General features: G+C 39.9%; 1 protein-coding gene across 1 annotated transcript in view; it reads left to right on the forward strand.

The window, feature by feature from the left end:
* The window catches only part of colgalt2b (collagen beta(1-O)galactosyltransferase 2b), a 31,908-nt gene that overhangs the window by 1,149 nt on the left and 9,763 nt on the right, over nucleotides 1-20,996 (forward strand). Inside the window, exons 2-5 of the mRNA XM_074668192.1 lie at nucleotides 18,527-18,637; nucleotides 19,292-19,409; nucleotides 19,887-20,021; nucleotides 20,102-20,306. Coding sequence (XP_074524293.1) covers nucleotides 18,527-18,637; nucleotides 19,292-19,409; nucleotides 19,887-20,021; nucleotides 20,102-20,306 — 569 coding nt within the window. The remainder of the gene's footprint in view (nucleotides 1-18,526; nucleotides 18,638-19,291; nucleotides 19,410-19,886; nucleotides 20,022-20,101; nucleotides 20,307-20,996) is intronic.

Genomic DNA, 20,996 nt, shown 5'->3' on the forward strand with positions numbered 1-20,996 from the left:
TGTGTTTGCAAAGGGCCACAACTGTTTCCATTTTAGAAACTCTCACCAGAACTCTCACAAATGTACGCTGGAGAAATTCAATCCAGAGAGAGGCCCTTCTTTCAGGAGTGCCTGAGCGAGTGACTGCGCTCACATGGCTTTATGAGTGGTTTAGCTAACAGAAGAAGGGCCCCATCAGTTATGAGTGGCATCTCTTCACCCCTACAGGCAGTGCAGCCAGGGAAGAAAACTCATGTGTTAATGTGTGGCAGACCAGTTCAGTGAGTCACACAAAGTAATGCGGACTGTGAAATGTATAGATGCACAATTAAGAACTATTTTGTGTTGGTTTAATAAAGGATACTCTGAAGGGACAGTTTCCCTTGTAAAAATAGAAGTTTGAATTCCAACTGACCAAAGAATCTAAGAAAGAAAACTTTGAAAACATAATAGAGTATGATTTAGTCTCCACATTTAACACTGCACCACATTGAACACAACATTAAACAAATTTAGCAAATCGTACAGCACGACTAGACTCTCGTCAGTGCTTGTCTACATCCAGGTAGAAGATGTAATGTGTTTGGCTGCATTTCAGCAAAAGACATAACTTTTTAGTAAAGGTAATTATAGAAAATACTATAAATTTGTAAAACCAACAAAAAATGCTGGTGCCATCTAGCAAGGATGATAGTGTCAGTCACATCTGTCACTGATTCAGTGCCAGATGAAGATAATGACTGCACCCTCTCAAAACAGCCTTTGTTTACGTTAGATTCAGAGTTACTTGTACAAAGGACACTTAAAAAGCAGGATTTTCTTTGTAAAGAAACACCATGTTGGAAAAAAGTCAGTTAAGGGATTAAACACACAGCTTGTTTTATCATGAAGTGTGTACAAGATGGACACAGTGATTAGTACAGTGGATTAGTTTTCATTCTGGTCTCCACAGCTTAGCCAAAATCTTACCTGACTATTTTTACTCAGGTTGTCATATTGCAACATGCTTTGTGTCTAATGAAACAGGAAAAGAGGTTAAAAAGTAGCAAAAACAAACAAACAAACAAACAAAAAAACAATGGAAATACTAAAAAGTTTGATAATGTGATAGTGATGATTATTTTATTTTGTTGGCCTTTTGTGGCAAAACTGGTTAAAGTAATTACATATCTTACACTTCATGGCAGTTTCAGTCTGTGTTTATCTTTGTTATTATTTTTTACCATCCATCATGTAAGCTTAAACACTCAATTAATGCTAAATTACAGTCAACCATCATTAAGGCTTTGATGCATGTTATTTACAGTGTGCTGCAGAGCTCTAAGGGAGAAAGTGTATAAAGAAAATCTGTTTACTTCAAGAGCTTTTAATCTTTCCATAACAAAAAGAAATCGGCTTTAACTGTGTAGCATTTTGTGTTTATTTGATGGGATAGAGTTGCTCAGGGTAAACAGAGAACAGGAGATGACGTCAGACGAGGGTCTCTATCTGGACTCCAGCCAAGGCCTCTATGGTTATATGATACCCCCACCCCAGTCCAAAAGCAGCCAGGTTGTTCCACTTTACAACAACTCCACAGCTCATCTGGATAGATCACGGACACACTGATGTAAAGAACTTGACGAAACAATCAGGACGATAATATCAACAGCACATGGCAGTCAAGCACTAGTGTTCTTGCTGGGACATAATGTTCTTCTCTCAAACTCCTCTGGAGAGACACAAATTGAGCTGAAAAGTGAACATTTCTCATTCTTCTTCTTCTTCTTCTTCTTCTTCTTCTTCTTCTTCTTCCTTTCTCTCCTATTCATTTCAAGCATAAAATCTATGGAACAGAGCAAGGAAGACTAGAGAAGAAGGATGTTGATGATTCAGTACAATAATATGGGTGTTTTCCCAGCAGCAGTAAAGGGACTATAGCTCCTCTTTCATCTCCACCCATGGGATCAGTGAGATCTGTGTTACGTGTGGGTCTGATAGAATGTGTGTGCGTGCATGTTTAATATATTGTAATGTAACAGTTTGAAGTAAGCCTTTTGGGTTGAACAGTCAGGGACACTTTGTTAAGAATGTATTTTCACCAAAGGGAGACCCAGGGAATGTAGATTTTAGAGGTACTCTGTGTTTTCCAAGCAGAAACCAAGTGCTAAGTTAAGTCCTTGTGAAAACATTTTCAGACTCAAAAGTTTCAGCTCCAGATGTACAGATGTGTGGAAATACAGGGACTTGTTGGTGGGCCTTACACTGATGAGCATCTCTGATTGATTGGTTGATCCTTGCAGCTTTATTGAAGAAATATTGCAGAACAGTGGTATGAAACTTCAGGCCAAGACTTTTGTGTGTGCTGCATTGTCTACACCCCAGTTAGCAATCTGAGCCGTGCCAAACTTGCACTATGTCTGCCAAATAAATGCTGCCATGTCTCACTTCATTACATCCCCGGAGTAGCGCCTGTTCAGAGGTTTCACTTGGTTGTGTGAATCTCTAAAAGAAACCTATTTTTATTTACTTACAATTTAGAGGTTTGAATTTAACTGAAGGTACAATGTGATGACAGGTACGAGAAAAAGTAGGCAAGCTATGCCAGGTCTGTCCTTGAGAGGAGGAAGTCAAGAACTCCTAAAGCTTGTTCATTAAGGCCAGATTGATCATTTCTGGTACTTTCCAGGAACCCTGGAATTTAAAGGTCCCATATTATGCAAAAATCACTTTGAGTCTTTTAGTGAAATTTGTGGGTCTTTGTCTTTCCTCCCAGTCCACAAAAATGTGATATTTAATGATAAAACCTGTACTTAGTAGTGATTGTGAATGTAAAATTCGGACCTAAAACGAGCTGTTTGGATTTTGGGGATTTGCTGACGTCAGCGATTCCCTTTTTTGACCAATCAGGAGCAAGTCTGACCTGATTGGTCCACCAGAGCAGATACCCCTGAACCCCCTCCCTGCCCACTCCTCTACCCCCTGCTTTAAAGAAATTTCTGTAAACAGCCACATATTTCCATGCTCAAGCTTCCCATCTCGGAAGAAGACAAGACTAAGTGTCTAGAGTTCATTTATCAAGGAAATGTGCCAGCTACACTCAGTAAAACTGTGCATGTGTGTGCTAGTCACTTCACGGCCGACTGCTTTTCCAACTTTGGACAGTACAACAGAGGGCTAGTGAATAGACTGGTCCAACCATCCACCAACAAACCTCTGACCCTGGAAATGTGAGTATTTCAAATGCTGTGTGCCGTGGAGCAGATGTAAGAGCTTTTCCTCAGTGTCCCCCCCTGTCTCTGTGTTAGCTTCAGGATGCTAACTTTAGCTGCGGTTAGCCTGTTGTTTTAGCCTGTAATGTTACGGTAAACGAGCTTCGCTATTTTCTAAACACTGTGCACTCAGAGCTCGTGGCGCCGCTCTCAGTGGAAAAAAACCCCAGAATTATAGAGCTGTGAGAGTTTAATGGATTTTAATAAATGAATGCACATAGATTCTGTAAACCAGTGTGAGCAGGTAAAGCATTTTGGATGTGAAAATATCAAACTCTCCAATTACCTCTTTACCCCAGTAGAAAATCAGACAAAAATGGCCTTTGACAACCCTTGGGTTCCTTTGAAAAAAGCTCCTGGGACTGGGCAGGGATGGTCAAACTGATTTTGCCAGTTGTGCTGACAAAACATTAAATTTTGACCAACAGACAAGTCCAAAGGTAAGAAAACACAGAGAAAACCATCAAAATCAAGCATTACTTATTAAATACAGCTAAACATAAAATCACAGGATTGTAAATTGTGTCCACGGCTACAGCTTAGACTTCATACATAACCAGAGTGCATAGTCCTAGACCATGAAATTATTTAAAAAACAATTACTGACTGGAAATTCTGAGTGCAAATGCATCTTTTTTGTCTCATTGAGGCAAATCAAAAAACAGACATCAAATGCACAAACATTTCACATACAGTGTTTTTCCATTGACCCCTTAAGTCCTGACAGGCCTTGGCCCATATGAGGATTCTGGAGTAGCAGAGATTCCAGTTTGAGCCTGTCCACTGGATAATCGGCATTTAATGTTCAGGTCACGTCCCCTCCACCCTGTAACTGCAGCCCTGACTCACACTGCCACTGTCAGTACAATCTGCCTTTAGAAGTTTTCTCTCTGCAAGTGAGCGCAAGCCTGACAGAGAAGTGGCAGAGCAGTGAAAAAGACTCTCACACTGCTGTTAAAGAATGAAAGAATGCAGGGTATTATAGAGAGAGGAGGCTGGTCTGGCAGAGAGAGGCTGGTCAGCGCTGTTGGGAAATTACCCAGAGGGCATTTAGCAGGTCGGTTAATCCACATTCCCACGGTAGCTTGCCTGTGTGTAATCTCCTGAAATAATAGAAAAACAGTAAAATGTGAGGCTGTAAAACACAATTAAGTTCACAAAGAATGGTAAAATTCTGACCACTGGCAGCTCTGACTTTCAAAGTTTTGCAGTGGGTCACAGGAGTAACTGCCATGAGTAAAGGAAATGTGTCATACCTGTCGCAACAGCACACAGACATCAGTTAAAGATATGTTTCTGTCCACTTCAGTCTTCAGGTGACAAGTGAGATTTACGCTGTGTGTAAAGGCCTTAGAGGGCAGTGTCACGCTGAGGTCAGTGTGAAGGCTGAGTGAGCAGGGTTACCCTGCAGCGAGATAGTGAAACTGGCCTGGTCAGCGAGGGTTTAGATTTTTTGTTCATGTGTTTAGGTCACTTTGGTCCAGGTGTTTTACTCAGCTCAAGACTGTGTTTTCTCTGTGTTAAGGAGCATTTTATTGTTGTCATCCATCTAGCATGCATGAAACAAAAAGTCCACGGCTAATTTATTGGCAGTTTCTCAAGGCATACATCTGTCCTCACCTGATTAACCACTCAATGAACAGACAAAAACACTTAAAATCTGGTCATATTTCAAGTTACAAAAAAGTATTTCATTCTTTTTCTGGGTACGCTCCAGCAACAGCTAACATTAGCATTAGCATTCAACCACTTGCTAGCTAATTTTTTCCTTAGTTTGACAGAAGCTGAAAGTCAGTGTTACTGGTTATTGGTGTTACAGAGTTTAAAAGAAAGTTGTTCAGAGGAAGAAACTTACCTCTTTGCTAATATAATTTCATGAAGGGCCATTAAATTCTAGTGTTCACTGTTGACAAAAAATGATTATCTGGTTATCAAATGTTTTTTTTTTAATATATAACCAGTTGTCCAAAACACATTCATTATGCTAGGTAAAAAATTAGAGATGGACCGATATGGATTTTTCCAGGGTGATACTGATTATTTGTAATCAAGGAGGCTGATAACCAATATTTGTAGCTGATATTAGTTTGCAGTAAAAGTGAAAATATTGGTGTCAAAATTTTGAACAATACAAACTTCAACACTTAAATTTATTCAAATACCTTTGAGCATGGCTTTATTAAACAGCTCCCAGGCTTAGCAGCATGTTTTATAAAGTTAAATGAAAACTTAAAAAAATAAAAGGCTAAAGTTTTCTACAGTAAATAAAGTTTTCCATTATTTTAATGTAACTGCAATAACTGTAATAACTGCACTGCTGATTGGCTGTTTCCCAAGCTCTGGCTCTGCTTGTAACCAATCAGATGGTACTGTGGGTGGGACAGTGCTCGGGACTGAGTAGTGACTGCAGACAGCGAAGCAGCTGCCTCAGAGCTGCAACAACGCAGTTTTAAATTTGTTTCTTATCAGCCGTTGGATTAAAAACAGGTCAATACCGATATACCTCAAAATGCCAAATATTGGCCCCGATAATCGGTCTGGCCGATAATCAGTCTATCCCTATAAAAGATATAGGGCATTAAGATAATGTTTGATAACGTCAGATTCTCTAAATTTAGTAAAGTCTGCTGTTGTTACCGTGAATTAGAATTAGCTATAACTCCCAAATTGGTTGCCGTCGTCAAGATGTGCTCTTACAAGATGGTCATTGGTTTCTTTTCATGTAGTGTTTGTGCTATGTTATGGTAAGCTAGGTTAGCATTGATGGCTGTGAAAAAGCAGATACGTGAAAAGCAGTTGTGTTCTTAAGTAACTCTGAAAGTAACTGGAGAGAAATGTTTAGATTTCTGCAGCCTTTACTGTTAGCTTGCTGTCTGTTGAGCTGTTGGTTCCTGTAACTTCAGAGGAACTCAGATTATTAGTCTCCCGTGTTGTCCCGTGTTGTTCACTCCCTGATGCTGCTTGTTGCTACCTGCTGCCTGCGAGCTGTGCTCAAGTGGTGAAGAGCTTCCCAGTTGCTGATCTGGGGGTCAACATGATGATTTGTGGACCGGTCTGTGAGATATATTGAAGCCTAAAGAGGGTGTTAGAGCACTGACATCACCAGCAGATTTCCCAGCAGGACTGCTTTTCTACTACCTCATAATATCAAGTCATGTATTTACCCAATCATAACAAAGTCTCTTTCATATTTCAAATTTATGGTATTGAACTTTAGGGATAGAGTGGGATCTGTGGTTTAAATATTTTACTGGTTTCTTTTGACATCCAACTAAATCTTGTTTTTTACAGCCATCGCTATCCTGATGCACCCCGGGGTATGATGTGACTACATATGTGAAGAATTTTCCACAGCTGCTGAAATACTCACATAAAGCAGAGTGGCTCAGTGACAGATTCAACATGTATTCTGTACCTCCTGTCACGCATGTAGATAAGTTATTGTGTAATAGTATCATGTGTCTACTGTATCAACATGGAGAGATTTATGAGAGATTATGAGGTGCTTCATACCATATGCAGATTAATTCAAGCAAGCATCAACAAAATAATCATGAAGCGACAAGGATTCTTCCTTTTTGTTTTTTTTTCTGTAAAAACAGAAATTCTGAATACAAGACTTGTTGACTAGATGGTTTATGCTGCCTTGTGCTATGCATTGCTGAAATTTGTCTTCCAAGTGCCAAGTTTTACTTTCTGAAACACCCCTTTAACCAGGGTATCTTATCCCTAAAATAACTCTTCATGTTTTGTTTGGTGACTTGTCTAAGGTGGAACCCTGGTTGAGGCAAATGCTGCTTTCATTTGACTTTACCCAACAGTCAACTTAAAGAAATGCAGCCTCTCAACTGAACTGATGATCAAGTTTGGACAAGTGACTTGGAAAAAAGTAATTAAGTGTTCATCCCTTGTTAGTCATAGGAAAGCCATTAGTATGCTTTCAACCACAAAGCAGCTTACTTCAACCATTTAGTCATCAACCGTTCTTTTATACAACTCCCAAAGACACCATGTGCGCCAGGCCTACTTTGTCTAACACATGTAGTCATAGATATAAGATTTCAAGTGAACCCATCCTTCAGGGAAGAGGTGTTTACTGAGCATGAACCAGGGCTGGGCAATTATGGCAAAAATCATGATTATGTAAAGCTTTGATCTCAATTTCAATCAATGCAGAAATATCCCCTTCTCAACTCAGGTTATTCTGTAAATATCTGTATAATTTTGAAACAAGTAACTGAAATGAACATGCACAGATAAACAGTTAAGGGTTAACGTGTGTTGAACTAATAGCTAATAAAACTTTCTTGAACAGAAAATTGAATTGAATTACCAGGGGGATAAGGGAACAAATAATTAACACAGCAGTTCTGCATTGGTTAGTAGCTCTAAATGTTGGTTTTGATTATTTTTCATGAACCTCCCAACTCTAGCATAAAGACAGCTCTGTTTGACACTTACTTTAAAAAAATGGCAAAGTTTTCAGCCAGGTCCTGTAATACTGAGAGGTAAGAGCCTTAAAGATAATGAGTGGGTAGATGGCTGATTTAAATGATTAGAAAAGGTAGGGAAAACTGTATTCTCACATTTTCTAGAAGACAGCAGACAAAATAAAGAGAGGGGAAAGAGAGGTGTTTGAAATTCTATGTCAGAAATGGAGTGTAGAGTGTACATTGCGCAACTAGCTCTTATTATACTTAAGTACAGTAACTGAGTGAAGATATGTATGTTCCACCAACAGGTGATGGTTAAATGCCTTCGATGTTGAGTATCATAGAAACCACATCTGTTAGTTCATCTTCAACAATGAAACACGTGAGCTGTGAGTGCAGGCATGCATTCAGGGAATCCCATCAACTGAAAATGGTACATGCTGCAGGTGTTAGCGTCTTGGACAGCTATGTGGACAGTCTGTTGAGGAAACTGATTTTCTGATCTGATTTCACTTACTGAGCAGATCTACTGTTCATTATCTACATTCTGACTGACATAATATTACAAACGTGCAAATGGAAAGAGTTAAGGAGGCTCTAATCTTTATCAGTGTTGTGATCATCATCCGTCGCAGTGGAGGTTTTCACATGCCAGGTGTGTTACCTCAGGCTTCATTCTTCTGTGGGAGCACATATCGTTCTTTGTTTGTACTGCACGGAGTTTGGAGAGAAGTTTCTCCAAGTGTATGGAATAAATTATCAGCAGGCTTTTGTGCGTTATCTCGTGCTGACAGCATGGGCATTTGTTAGTAATTATCAGCATATGCTTTCACTATGTGTCAGTATTTGTAATATCAGTTATGTCATTCTGTATTAAACAGAGCAGAGTGTGTTTGATTATCACCTTTGGTTATAGATTGTGTCTCCATTCTGAAATATCTGTGCATCATTTGTGTATGTTTGTTTACTATCACACACATGTTTGGGTGTGTTTTTGCTCTGCTGGCTCAGTCCCTTTTTTCCATTCACTTTTCTAACAACCTCACAAGCCCACAGTGAGACGGGACTTCAGTTGTCTCTGGCCTTCCAGTCAGTCTCACCTGAGAAGTTCGTATTAAATAGAATAGAATAGAATACAGTAGAATAGAACTTCATCGTCATTGTAACAAGTACAACGAAATTGAAGTCACAGCAGCAATCAAGAAAACAAAAGTAAGAAAGTGTATGAAAAGTGCAAAAAGGTCCATTATAAAATAGATGATGACAGCTTGTCCATCATTGTTCAGTTCAGCCAGCCTCCACCTCCACAGGGTCCAGGACTGAGCTTCTTCAGTCATGCTCCATCTCTGTCTCCTGGAACCTGTCTGCTCACAGCAGGTGAAGCTCTTCCAATGTGGCGTTGGTGTCTGATGTTAGCTCTGTTAGCCATGTCTGTGAATAGCATGATGCTACTCTGCCCTCTGGTATTCCCTCTGTTGCTGGGTTAGCACAGCTAGCTCGTCCATCTTATTGGAGATAGATCTTACATTCCCAATAACGATGGATGGAAGAACAGGTCCATGTCCTCACTTCTTAGCTCACACCTGAGAACCAGCACGTCGTCCTCACCTCCTCCTCCTCACCTTGTGGGAAGACATCAGGCCTTACACCAGTTAGCATTTACATGCTACAGGCTGCTAACAGCTGAGTTCATATGTAAACAATGCAGCCATGGTTACATGTAGAATCTCCAGAAAAACACAGGAGAAAAAGTAGTAAAAATATCACTGAGGCCACAAAAAGTTTGGTGTCCATGACCAACAAATGAGCCATACAAAGTAATGATCCTCTCCAAATACAAAGATTACAAAAAAGAGACAAAAAAAATTACAAGAAACAGACAAAGAAGAGAGAGCTGCTGCAAAAGGCAGCCATAGCCAACAGGGCGGCGCCTAGCAACAAAGTGTAGTGTGGTCACATGTGTAGTCAAGTGTAGTGTAGTCACATTCAATCTGTCAGAAACTAAAAAGGTTTTTAGCTTAGGCATTTGACATATTCTCAAGAAAACCGCAGGGTTAAACACCGAGAGGAAGATCTTTCATCTTCTTGTGGTATGAAAAAGTGACAAACTACTAATTTGGAAAAATTAACAGAACACTTGACATCAAAGCCCCAAACCCCTCTACAAATGTGACTTTTCTAAGTTGATTCAGATGGTTTTAAATACGTAAAAAATGAAGACAGGATCCATCTGACTGGGCTTCATTATCTCCCTGCTGTGAGAGAGTGAACCACAAGTGATGAAGCTTCCTTTTGAAGTATATTTTCCTTCATATCAAACAGACCTCATGTTGGAAACACGTTGCATGTGTTGCTCTAAAGTGTGAGGTGCTGGAATGGAAAATGTGAAAGTGCCAGAATATTTGTTTGATCAGTTTTTCTCTAGTGACTTTTAAAATCTTTGAAACATCCTAAAAAAGATGGTTTGCTTCAAGAAGCGGCATAAATCTGGGAATTGTCATTTTTAGTAAATGTTACTCAAATAGGAGTTAACAGAGCATGTCTTATGGACTACTTTAGGATGTGGATGGATACATATTTGGTGGTCTGGTTAGGATGTACTCCAGCAGGACAGAGTAGTTGCAATTAACAAAAAAAGTCCCATCTTTTTAAAGACGAAGGATCATGTCCTGTGGCTGATGATTGGGTTTTTACGTTTCTGGCATCAGGACACATGGCACTTGGCTGAAGGTAATTACCACATCATTTAGAAATGTGAAGGGTAACTCTAGATGTAGTGAGTCACTTTTTTATTACACTTCTTTAGTACCTGCAGGGTATCTGTGAAAATAAAGAATTTTAAGACTAATGATGATGTGCTTTTAGAAGAAAATTACTATGTGGCGCAATGTCTATTTTCCAAACAGAATGACATCAGATGCTAATCTGCAGGCCTGTCACTGAGTCCGTCAACTCTGCATAGTTAAAGATAAACTGATACAGCTGATGTTGACTGGCCAATAAGACTGTAATCTCTGCTCTGTGTGGAGGTAACAATGGGAAAAATTTCACAGCAGCCCCACATACCTATTTAATCAAAGGGCTTGAAACAAAGGGAATTGGTTTTCCGATCCCTCAGCCATCCTGGGATATTTCTCCCTTGGATTGGATGTGGCTGTTGGCTCTGGACTGTGAACTCCTCCTAAGGTACCCCATGTGTTCTTGCCCATTTCCAGCAGTATAATCGGAGCCTGGCAGCCCAGAAATGACAGAGTTGGCGCAGAGAATATAACGGTATCTTGGAATCATCCCTCTCATCTGGAGAGAAGGATAACTGAATATGGATGAGTTAAGCTGAAGTGCAGGACTGTTTTCATGAGTAGCAGAGCATGGTGCTCATGTTGTCATACTATGACATTTTCCTCCTGTATAGAAAAATGTAGAGAAAAATGTATCCTCATACACTTACAAGACACAAAAAACAAATCAGATCAGAGCAACAAAATTGAGAGAAAATGAAGGAAGAACACAGGAGATGTTAAATAATGACCAAAAGTCTGTATTTAACAGCACAATATTGCAGCTCAGAAAATGTCACTTTGAGTCTTGGATTTCCTTAAACCCCCTTCCTTCTGTTTCTCTGTCACTTTTTCCACCTGTTTCCCTGAGTTTCTGTTTTTCCCCTCACTTTTTTCAACCAGTATGTATGTTTCAAATAATGCTGCTTTGATTGCAAGACTAATGTTGGTTTGGATGCTTACATAGTCGAGATCATTCCCCATGGCCCTGAAAGAACTGAAAAACAGGAACGTATTGACAAAAGACGTAGAAAACAATAGCCTTATAGTGTTTAAGAGAATAAAGGTGTTAGGGTGTTTGTGCCAAACACAAACATGTTATTCCTCCAGAACAACAGGAGAAAGGCTGTGCATTGGAGACATATCAGGAATATCATCAGCACAGTGGGACTCAATTGTTTTTTTTTTTGTGTTGAAAGAGGGTGGTTCAGGGTGGTAAGACTTTGGAGAAGAAAAAAGAAACAATAAGATCTGAAAGTAAATATTGATTTATGTGGATAAAGTGATTGTTTTATGAAAAGAAAGTTAAAAAAAAAAAAGTAGAGAATTTATAAGATCAAAGTTTGATGTAAATCTGAGGTAAAAGTACATTCTTTGCATTTTCTCAAATTTCTATTTTTATATGCCACTTATTTTTTTTTCCTATTATAACACTTTTTTAATTAAACCCAATCCAGCCTCATTTGTCTAGCACATTTCAAAACAGTTACGAGACAATAAAACAAAATACAGTTAGAGGTCCCATATTATGCTCCTTGAGCTTGAGCATGGAACTATGTGACTGTTTACAGCCAAAAACAAAGCAGTGATGGCCCTTCAACTTTGGCATTCTCCTTCCCGCTGCTGGGGAGGGGAGTGGGTTCCGGTGTATCTGCTCTGGTGGACCAATCAGGTCAGACTTGCTCCTGATTGGTCAAAGGGAATCGCTGACGTCGGCAAATCCCCAAAATCCAAACAGCTCGTTTTAGGTCAGGATTTACATTCACAAGCACTACTAAGTATAGGTTTGGTCATTAAATATCACATTTTGTGGGCTGGGAGGAAAGCCAAAGACCCACAAATTTCACTAAAAGACTTAATAAAGTGATTTTTGCACAATATGGGACTTTTAAGAACACATAACTAAAACAATAAAACAACTTGTAGAACAATGTAAGGGAAGTAAAGGGTCAGTAAAAAGCAATATGATAAAAGTTGGTTTAAAAAGATAAAGGTGATCCTGAGTTTTCCTGCCTGACACCCTCTGGCAGGGAGTTCCAAAGCTTGGAGGCCCGAACAGCAAAGGCTCTGTCCCCTTTTGTGCCCAGCCTAGGTTTAGGCACCAGTAGTAGGACCCTGCTGGGGGATCTCAGGCAACAGCCAGGCTCATAGGGAGTAAGGAGGAATGAGAGTGGCTGTATACAAAAATATACCCAATAAATAATTTCTGAATCTGCAACTTTATGCCTGCAATTTTTTCTTTAATCTCATAAATGTATGACTTTATTCTTGTAAACTTTACCTCCTCAGTTCTGATATCTCTTTACTTTTCTCGAAGAAGACCTTCAAAATTTGTTGTGCTGTACATACTTATTACAAAAAAAACAAGAGAAGACGAAAGAAGACTTTTCATAGAAGAACCAAAAGCCTTTTTGGGTCATGTGCTTGCTGAACAGCATTTTTTCTGAAGGCCACTGTCTTAGTGTTCCCTCACAATACAATCAAAAGAAGAGAAGACTCTGCGGCATTTCCAGTTTTAGCCAACGCTCCTTAAAAGCCATTCCCTTCTGAATCATAAAAATATAACATGGTGCCACAGATTAAATTTGTATAAAACCTCTATGGAAAAAGTTTCCAATCAAAGAAAAGGTGCAGAGCTGGAGTCAAAACTTGACTTCTTATCCTGTCCCTCTACGACAGTCAACACATACTTTCTTTAATGTGTAACTGTAATGATTTCCCTTCCAAGTCTTGGATATGAATACTAAATATTACACTTCACTGCAATTCTGCTGGCCCCGGCTACCTTTGTTGACCCTGAGAGTCATGAGGAATTTCAGTCAGGAGGTCCAATCTCACCGACCCCTCCCTTCACTTTCTCTACAACGCCTCCCATCCCTTACATCTCTCACCCCATCTGACCCCTCCTCTTTCTCTTCTGCCCTGCTGGGCTGTCAGCAGGCTCACAGCCACGTCAGCCTATACTGCAAAGTAAACACACACAAGCATGGTTATTATGTTTTGAAGGTATCTTGAGCTCTGGTTGGAAAGAGGCATTCTTGAGTCTTAATTATATGCAGTACCTGGCCATTATTGGCAGGGATATTAGATAGTTTATTTGATCAACAGCCAGCTGACACTAGCCAACTGGAGCCACTCAAAGGTGTGTTTATCTAAGAGGGCCAGAGTTAAAACAAGCCTCTGTGTCTAAGGCCCAGATTGTCAGCCGTCGAAAGCTTCCCTGTTATCTGACACCCTCAGCCTTAAAGAGGGAGAGCTGGAGAGAGTGGGCTGATGACCAGGTTGGGTGATGAAGATGCAGGTGTTACCAGCAGACGGTTACATTTTTCTGCATGATTGCCGCAGTGATCGGTGTTATGGTATAAAAGGTGACCCTGTTAACTAGCAACTGGTCTGATGCATCTCTCTTAAAATGGCTTCAGAAACTTTTTGAAATGGTTTGATGAGTACATTTTAGCAGTTTAATTAAGAAAAACTAAGCTAGGATGCATTCCCAAGGACTCCATCCATGTTTGAACAGCTGCTTTAAACTCAACACATGCTGACACATCCAGCTGTAAATCACCAGTTTACAATCTCTCTTCAAACATCGTATCACAGGGAGCTGACAGAGATGGTTTCCCACTGTCAGGCTCAAGAAGATGATTGTTGAGGAGTAGTTTTGTTAAGTGAGTTACTGTGGATGGCAGGTAAAATAAAACCGATGCAGGTACTCTACCAATCGAAGATGTTAAGCAGACCCTGCCCACAAAAGTTCCTGGAATTATAGAAAGTTCTTCCTCCCAGCAGGGGGTTTGAGCTGGAGCCTATGCTGCCATCCATTTACATCCCAACTGGGAAGTGGAGAGTGGGAATGACGTCATCTCCGGGTTAAAATCGTTCCAGTTGCCAAGTCGGGAAAAACTTGCCATAACAGCAATATTTCTGTAAATAAAGATCAAACAATACTACTTATACGGCTGATTTATTGCAACAAACTTTGGTCAGAAATTCTAAAATCAACAAAATTTAACAGGAATTTAATTACTGTTTACACCTAAAGACAGAATTTCCTACTGGGAACCCAGGGGTGGAGTGGATCCTCCGACTTCAGGGAGCATTTTGAGTAGAAATTTCCCACTTGAACCCGTAAATTCCGACTTCCGAGTCCAAATTAAATGCACCATTAACCTTGGAAATAAATTTAGTTTTGGGTGTCTGCTGTCTAATTTCACATAGTTCCTTAAAAAGCAGCTGATTTTGGGGAAAGTTCCTGTTGTCAAAAAGCACCTGAATGGATAGTTCATGCATTTAAGTGTAACCTCTTGGTCCCTGTTTGTTCCCAGCAACTCTTTAAAACTTTAGAAGCATTTTAATTAGATCAATAAGGAACTCATTGACATGTTGATGTTTATCTGGAACTTTTTAAGCACAGTTGTGCCCCTTTTTCAAAGTCACATGGAGGCTGCTGCTGGCCTCCATTCACTACACAGTGCACCAACCTTCAAAGTAAAATTCCTCCTCTGTAAACAAATAAAATAGAGCCTTGTGTATGTGAAAGCTTAAACTAGCAATAACAAAGGAACATTATGTGAATTTTGACAAACTTTATACAGAACAAAACATTCTTCTTACAAAAGCATCATGACAACATGTCCACAGGTGGAACCTGCACGATACTTTCAGTGATGCTAAACAAGACTTTGCTGCTCATAAAGTCGATAAGTGTTTATTTTTTGTTCTTATTTATTTCCCCCCCAAAAAATGGACATTCAGGAAGTGATCGAGAGAGGGAGCGGTGGTGTGTGTAGGTGAGGCCTGCTGAAGCATATGTTGTCCAGATGCTGATCATAAAGACTCAAAGAGGGAGAGGAAGCCCAACCCAGACCCTGCAGACAGCAGAATAATGAGGCTTCAGCTCACTGTAAACTTCAAAACAGAACAGAGGAGGCAGAGACAGATACAAATCAATCGCCTTGTTCACTCATACCGTGTGCATTTGAGTTTTGGACTTTGACATCCTTTAAATGATGCTAGCTATGTGTAGATTCACATTTAGATTCACATTTAGATTCATATTCAATAAACTGCAGGTTTTAGAGACTTGGCGCTGTAGTCTTAGTACAGCCCAGTTAAGCTGTAATGGCCGATCTTGCCTGAAGGTTGAGGAAATTGAGAAGAAACACACTGCTGCCTCCATTTAGGACAAATGAGTCTGAGATAAACAGGGATAAAAGAGAGGAGGCTGCACTGAGATTCAGAGCACATTTTCAGCTTTGACGTTTGCATCAATGGGCTCCATTATTCCCTGACATCAAACAGAGCACTGAGATGTGATGTTTGTGATGAAAAGTCGCATGGGTACTATGAGTCCTGAGGGTGGATAGAGACGGGCAAGGCGGTGAGAGGAGTGTGCATGTAGTATGTGATTGTGAATAAGACCTTGGAAAATATGAATCACCCTGAATAAAGTTATTTTTCTCCTCTGATATATTAACACTTTCTGTGAAAATGTGATACATAAATAAAGAGTATTGTTGTTGTAATCATATAATCTTCACAACACAGACAAGTATGATTTTTCCTTACACTAGCTAAATGTACTATTTAAGTTTTCTTTTCCACTCTTTTTTAAGTTCTAAATATCCAACTGTTAGCGATCCATGATCTGGGCAGTGTTAGCTTATGCCCTACCAGGATCAGCCTGTAAAAATAAGAAAATGAAAGTTGCTCATGAGATTTATTTCCTTCTGATTTTGAGAGTGAAGGAAAAACTGCGGTAAGCTTTATGATTGGATGTTTGTGAGGCAAAGTTCACCCAACTCTTTAAAACTTTAGAGGCATTTTAATGAGATCAATAAGGAATCCATTGACATGTCGATGTTTATCTGGAACTTTTTAAGCACAGTTGTGCCCCTTTTTTAGTGTAAGTTAAGCAATAACTCTCTCTTTCACCCTCTGTGATTCAGAAATTCTCCGGGGCATGCTGTCCTAACATTTCTTACATGTTTTCATGACTGCGTATTCAAAAAAGGCTTTATATGAAAAACAATACACTTCATGTTTCTTCATAACATGGTGCATTGTTCTTTTTTTCCACAGCTCAGAGGCTCTCCTCATTTTAAATCTCTGCCTGGAGCTCAGTCTGTCATTGGGAGATAGCATGTAGGAACACATTTATTCCCCCTGGTGATGTGCAGTTAAGCGCTTTAAAAAGCATGTAAACGTGTGCACATCTGCTCATTACCAGCCAGTCAGGTGTTTCAAGCTTACAATAAAAAAAACCAGCAGGTTGTTATCGGGTTCCTTTATCACTCTCTTTGGCATTTATACACTCATATAGTGTTTGCACTTCTTCTTACACATGCCAAAACCTTTACACACACCTGAACAGCTATGTTTACACTTGTAAACCTGTCCTTGTGCAACAGACTCATCACCCGACATGCTGCTGTTAAAGCAACATTCCCAAGACTGAAAAATAAACAGCCTTTATGTTTCTGCATGTGCTGGCACGCACTCACCTACATGTTATTAAAATTATTGACCACATGCTCTCCTTCAGGCTTGTCTGCAGCTGCTGGTTCAGTCTGATGAGCAATTTTCTGTCTGAATGAGGATTATTAAAATTCCAAACACAAGACACCTCTGGCTTTTTTCAGCTCATCATCACCTTTATCTTCGCCTCTCGTCCTCTGTGTGTTAACTCCAGGCTGGGTTTATTTATGTGGGAGTGTGTGTCATTTTTGTTGTTGTGTTTTTGTGGAGTGACATAAGAATCGGAGGGTGTCTGTGTGAAAACAGATGTTTCTGTACTGCTGTTTGTTCTCAATGTGTTAAATGAAGAGTTTTAACACTGTTATCTTTTATGATGAGAGTGTATTTAGTAAAAAGACAGTACTTAAGTGTGTGTGTGTGTGTGTGTGTGTGTGTGTGTGTGTGTGTGTGTGTGTGTGTGTGTGTGTGTGTGTGTGTGTGTGTGTGTGTGTGTGTGTGTGTGTGTGTTTCTATCTGTGTCCAGCCAGTCTAAAATTGGGTGTTATTTTGGAGAGAGTGCAGCAAGGAATATTACAGCAAGCAGTGGAAAACTCCATCTCACCAACTTTGTGTGAATGCTGTATGCGTGTGTGTGTGTGTGTGTGTGTGTGTATGTGTGTGTTTGTACACACTCATTTTAACACAGGCCTCACATTCTGTTGACTTTTCCTGCGTAAACTGAATTTTAAATACAAAGACAGATAAAACTTGTTTTTCTAAAACTTGGATGTGCAGCAGTGATGCGTGCCGGTCCAGGACTTTAATGTTGCATATTTCATTTCACACACACACCACTTTATCCACAAACACACAGTAGTAACAGTGTGTTCTCTGAGTCAGCTCTGGGAGCTGAGGTGGAAATCTCTTGCAGAGTGAAAAACCATGAGGATGACAAACAAGAGTCTGCAGCTTTCCTGACTTTTACGCTGACATCATTTGCTTACAGGTACACGTGCACGTATATGTGTGTATGCCGTATGTGTGTGTATGTGCTTTGCTGCTCTGTCTGGACAATTTGTCTTTGCCTAGTTGTTGACACACGGTGCATCACGACTCCCATCAAAAAAGTAAACTTGGTCAGCCAAACCTGGAGGCCACTCTTTAGTCTACCTGTCTCAGACGTTTTTTACCCAGAGTGCCTCACAGTAAAGCCTGTCTTTATTGTGACTTAATATTTACCCTCCCTGCTCCAGCAGTGCAGTTAACCATGCAGTAAGGAGGCCTTGAAAGGCTGTTGTGACGTGAGACAGTGGTTGGACAAACCTGGAGGTCTGTACATATTCTTTCATGACATGCTGTCAGTTTTGCTTCAGCGTCAAACCTCTTTGCATTTACCCCAGCTAATGACAGTTTGGCTCAGCTTCTCATCCTCTTGTTTTTTCCAGAGGGTCTCATGCCTGAAAACAGTCCTGACATGCCAAAAAGCAGCTGTTTACAAGTGTTTAGCAGATGCTCTACAACAGGAAGTGAAGTTCTTTCGAGAGTTGATGGTGTTGTGTTTTGTCACATGTTTGATGCTCTGTTTCTCAATTTTAAATGGCATCCTGCACTGTCTGTGTTTGTGCTTCAGGGCAGCAACAGACCATAACATAGACAACACCACGGCCATGTTGAGAGAGTGGCTGAAGAGAGCTCAGCGTATGTACCACTATGTGGAGTGGAGACCCATGGAGGAGCCAAGGTGAGTCACAGTTTCCATCATTTATTAGCAGCGAGTCAGAGTCCTTCAGACTTAATTGTAAAGTTGCTCCTGTTCTCCTCACAATTAGGGGTGAAAAATTAACCAAATTGAAACCAACATAGCAATATGATACAAAGCAATGTTCAAATTGCAAAGGCTGCAATTAAAAAGAAAAAAAAAGTTTAATCTACACAGACCTGGAGGAAATGCAGTCGCTTGTATTTGTTCTTCAAAACATGCAAAAGTCAGTCTCCTGTTTTTTTTCTGGCAAAAACCTGTGAGCTACAGCAAAAGATCCTCTTCCATAATACCCCTTGTTTATTTTGTTCTGTATAGTTTGTTACTCTTACTGGGAACTGGAGGTCAGTAAAATTTCACAGTGTTCCTTTTTCTTTCTCAATCAAAAATTGCTGGAAAAAGAAGTTTATATGTTGACAGTATCCTTTGTCATGTTGGTTGTACTATAGAATGACGAAGTTTTTCTGTATAGTGAATAATGCAGAAGATAAATGTCCCTCCCAAACAAATCTGCATGCTAAATCGCAATTGCAAAATTTGTCCAAAAATTTGCAATGAGATTATTTTCCAAAATGGTTTAGCCATACTCACAATTAAGCAAAGGGATAAACAGTTTGCCAACTTTGTCTTTCTTAGATCTTACACAGATGAATGGGGTCCAAAACACTGGCCTCCTTCAAGGTTCAACCATGTGATGAAGCTACGACAAGCAGCACTGAAGGCTGCCCGGGAACGGTGGGCTGACTACATACTGGTAAGACATCCAGCATACAGTAACCTTTGATTTGTGACACAAATTTGCACACACACAGATACTGCTCATGGCCTTGCTGTACTGAATAAACTAAGCTACAAGAAACAGGATAAGCTAACGTCAGCACACTGCTAGCTTCTTTCTGTTGCTGCTCAAGAGAGTCACAGACACTGAGCGTTTAATATGAAACTACTTATTATAATATTGTTTGAATTGTCTTATCTTCAAAAAGAAAAAAAACTGTTATTTTAATTTTTCTAATGCTTTAATGTTAGCTTTAAATAATACATCAACCATCTTCCCTGGCTGTGTGTAGCTTTTTTTGCTATTCTTACGGTCGTTTTAAGCAGTAGGTGTAGAAATTATATTAGCTTTGATGAAAAACAGCAATTAACACTGTATGTAAAGAAAACAGCAAGGGGCAATAAAGATAACTTTGCATTTTCATTGATTAGGCGATATCTCCTCCCTCTTTAGTTTGTGGACAGTGACAATCTGTTGACCAACCCACAAGTGCTCAACCTGATGATGGCTGAAAACCTGACCCTTGTTGCTCCCATGTTAGAGTCTCGCTCACTTTACTCCAACTTCTGGTGTGGCATCACCCCTCAGGTACAGTCTCCACCTCAACTGAAACTGAAACATCCACACACCCACTTTTCCCATCTGAACCTCTGAATCCTCTTATTCAGGGTTACTATAAGCGAACCCCGGACTACCAGCCCATCAGGGAGTGGAAACGTCTTGGCTGTTTCCCTGTTCCCATGGTGCACAGTACCTTCTTGGTGGACCTGCGTCGGGAGTCCACGAGGGACCTGGCCTTCTACCCTCCTCATCCAGACTACAGCTGGGCATTTGATGACATCATGGTGTTTGCTTTCTCAGCCCGTCAAGCAGGTCAGTCAGTGAAAGGAGCACTAACAACAAATTACGACATTTTAAGCTGAGCTGCTAATGGCTCGGGAACTGAGGAATGTTAGAGATGCAGTCATTCATTTGCACACAGCCTGGTTTTAATCTTCATGATGGTACTGCTTTGTATCACTTGGGGCTTTTTTTATTGGTTTATTGGTTTATGCACATGTTACAGATTAAAACAGATGAATACAGGCAGTGCTTAAGAGATCCATGTGTTTTTGTGCCTTTGAATCTGTTTATTTATGAAAATACAGGAATATCAGTGTTTCAGATTTTTGTGTTTGAAGTGGTTGATGATCCAGAGAAATGATCACAATCATCGACTTCCAGGTCGTAGACAAGTGTGCACGCCAACCAAAAAGTAAACACAGAAAAACCCAAACAAACAGTAACATATATACAAATACAAGGAAACTTCTGGAAGCCAATGGAAATTCATGCAGGAATTTAACTTTTCCCATTTGTGTAAAATGTTGAATACAAAGTCCAAATGTTGCTCAGTATGACTCACTCTAGAAAATGCTGATATGTCTTTGCTTGTCCTTATGTGACCAGTTATTGTATATATCCAGTTAGATGATGATTGGTGGATAGAGGGGAAAATACAGGTTAAAAATTGTTTGTAAACCTGTATTCATTGTTTACAAAATAGCACAAATTAAAGTTCAG

This window comes from Halichoeres trimaculatus, unplaced genomic scaffold, assembly GCF_033239565.1.
Source record: "Halichoeres trimaculatus isolate MK-OKI-2021-1 unplaced genomic scaffold, fHalTri1.1 fHalTri1_scaffold_4, whole genome shotgun sequence".
Taxonomy (NCBI): Eukaryota; Metazoa; Chordata; class Actinopteri; order Labriformes; family Labridae; genus Halichoeres; species Halichoeres trimaculatus.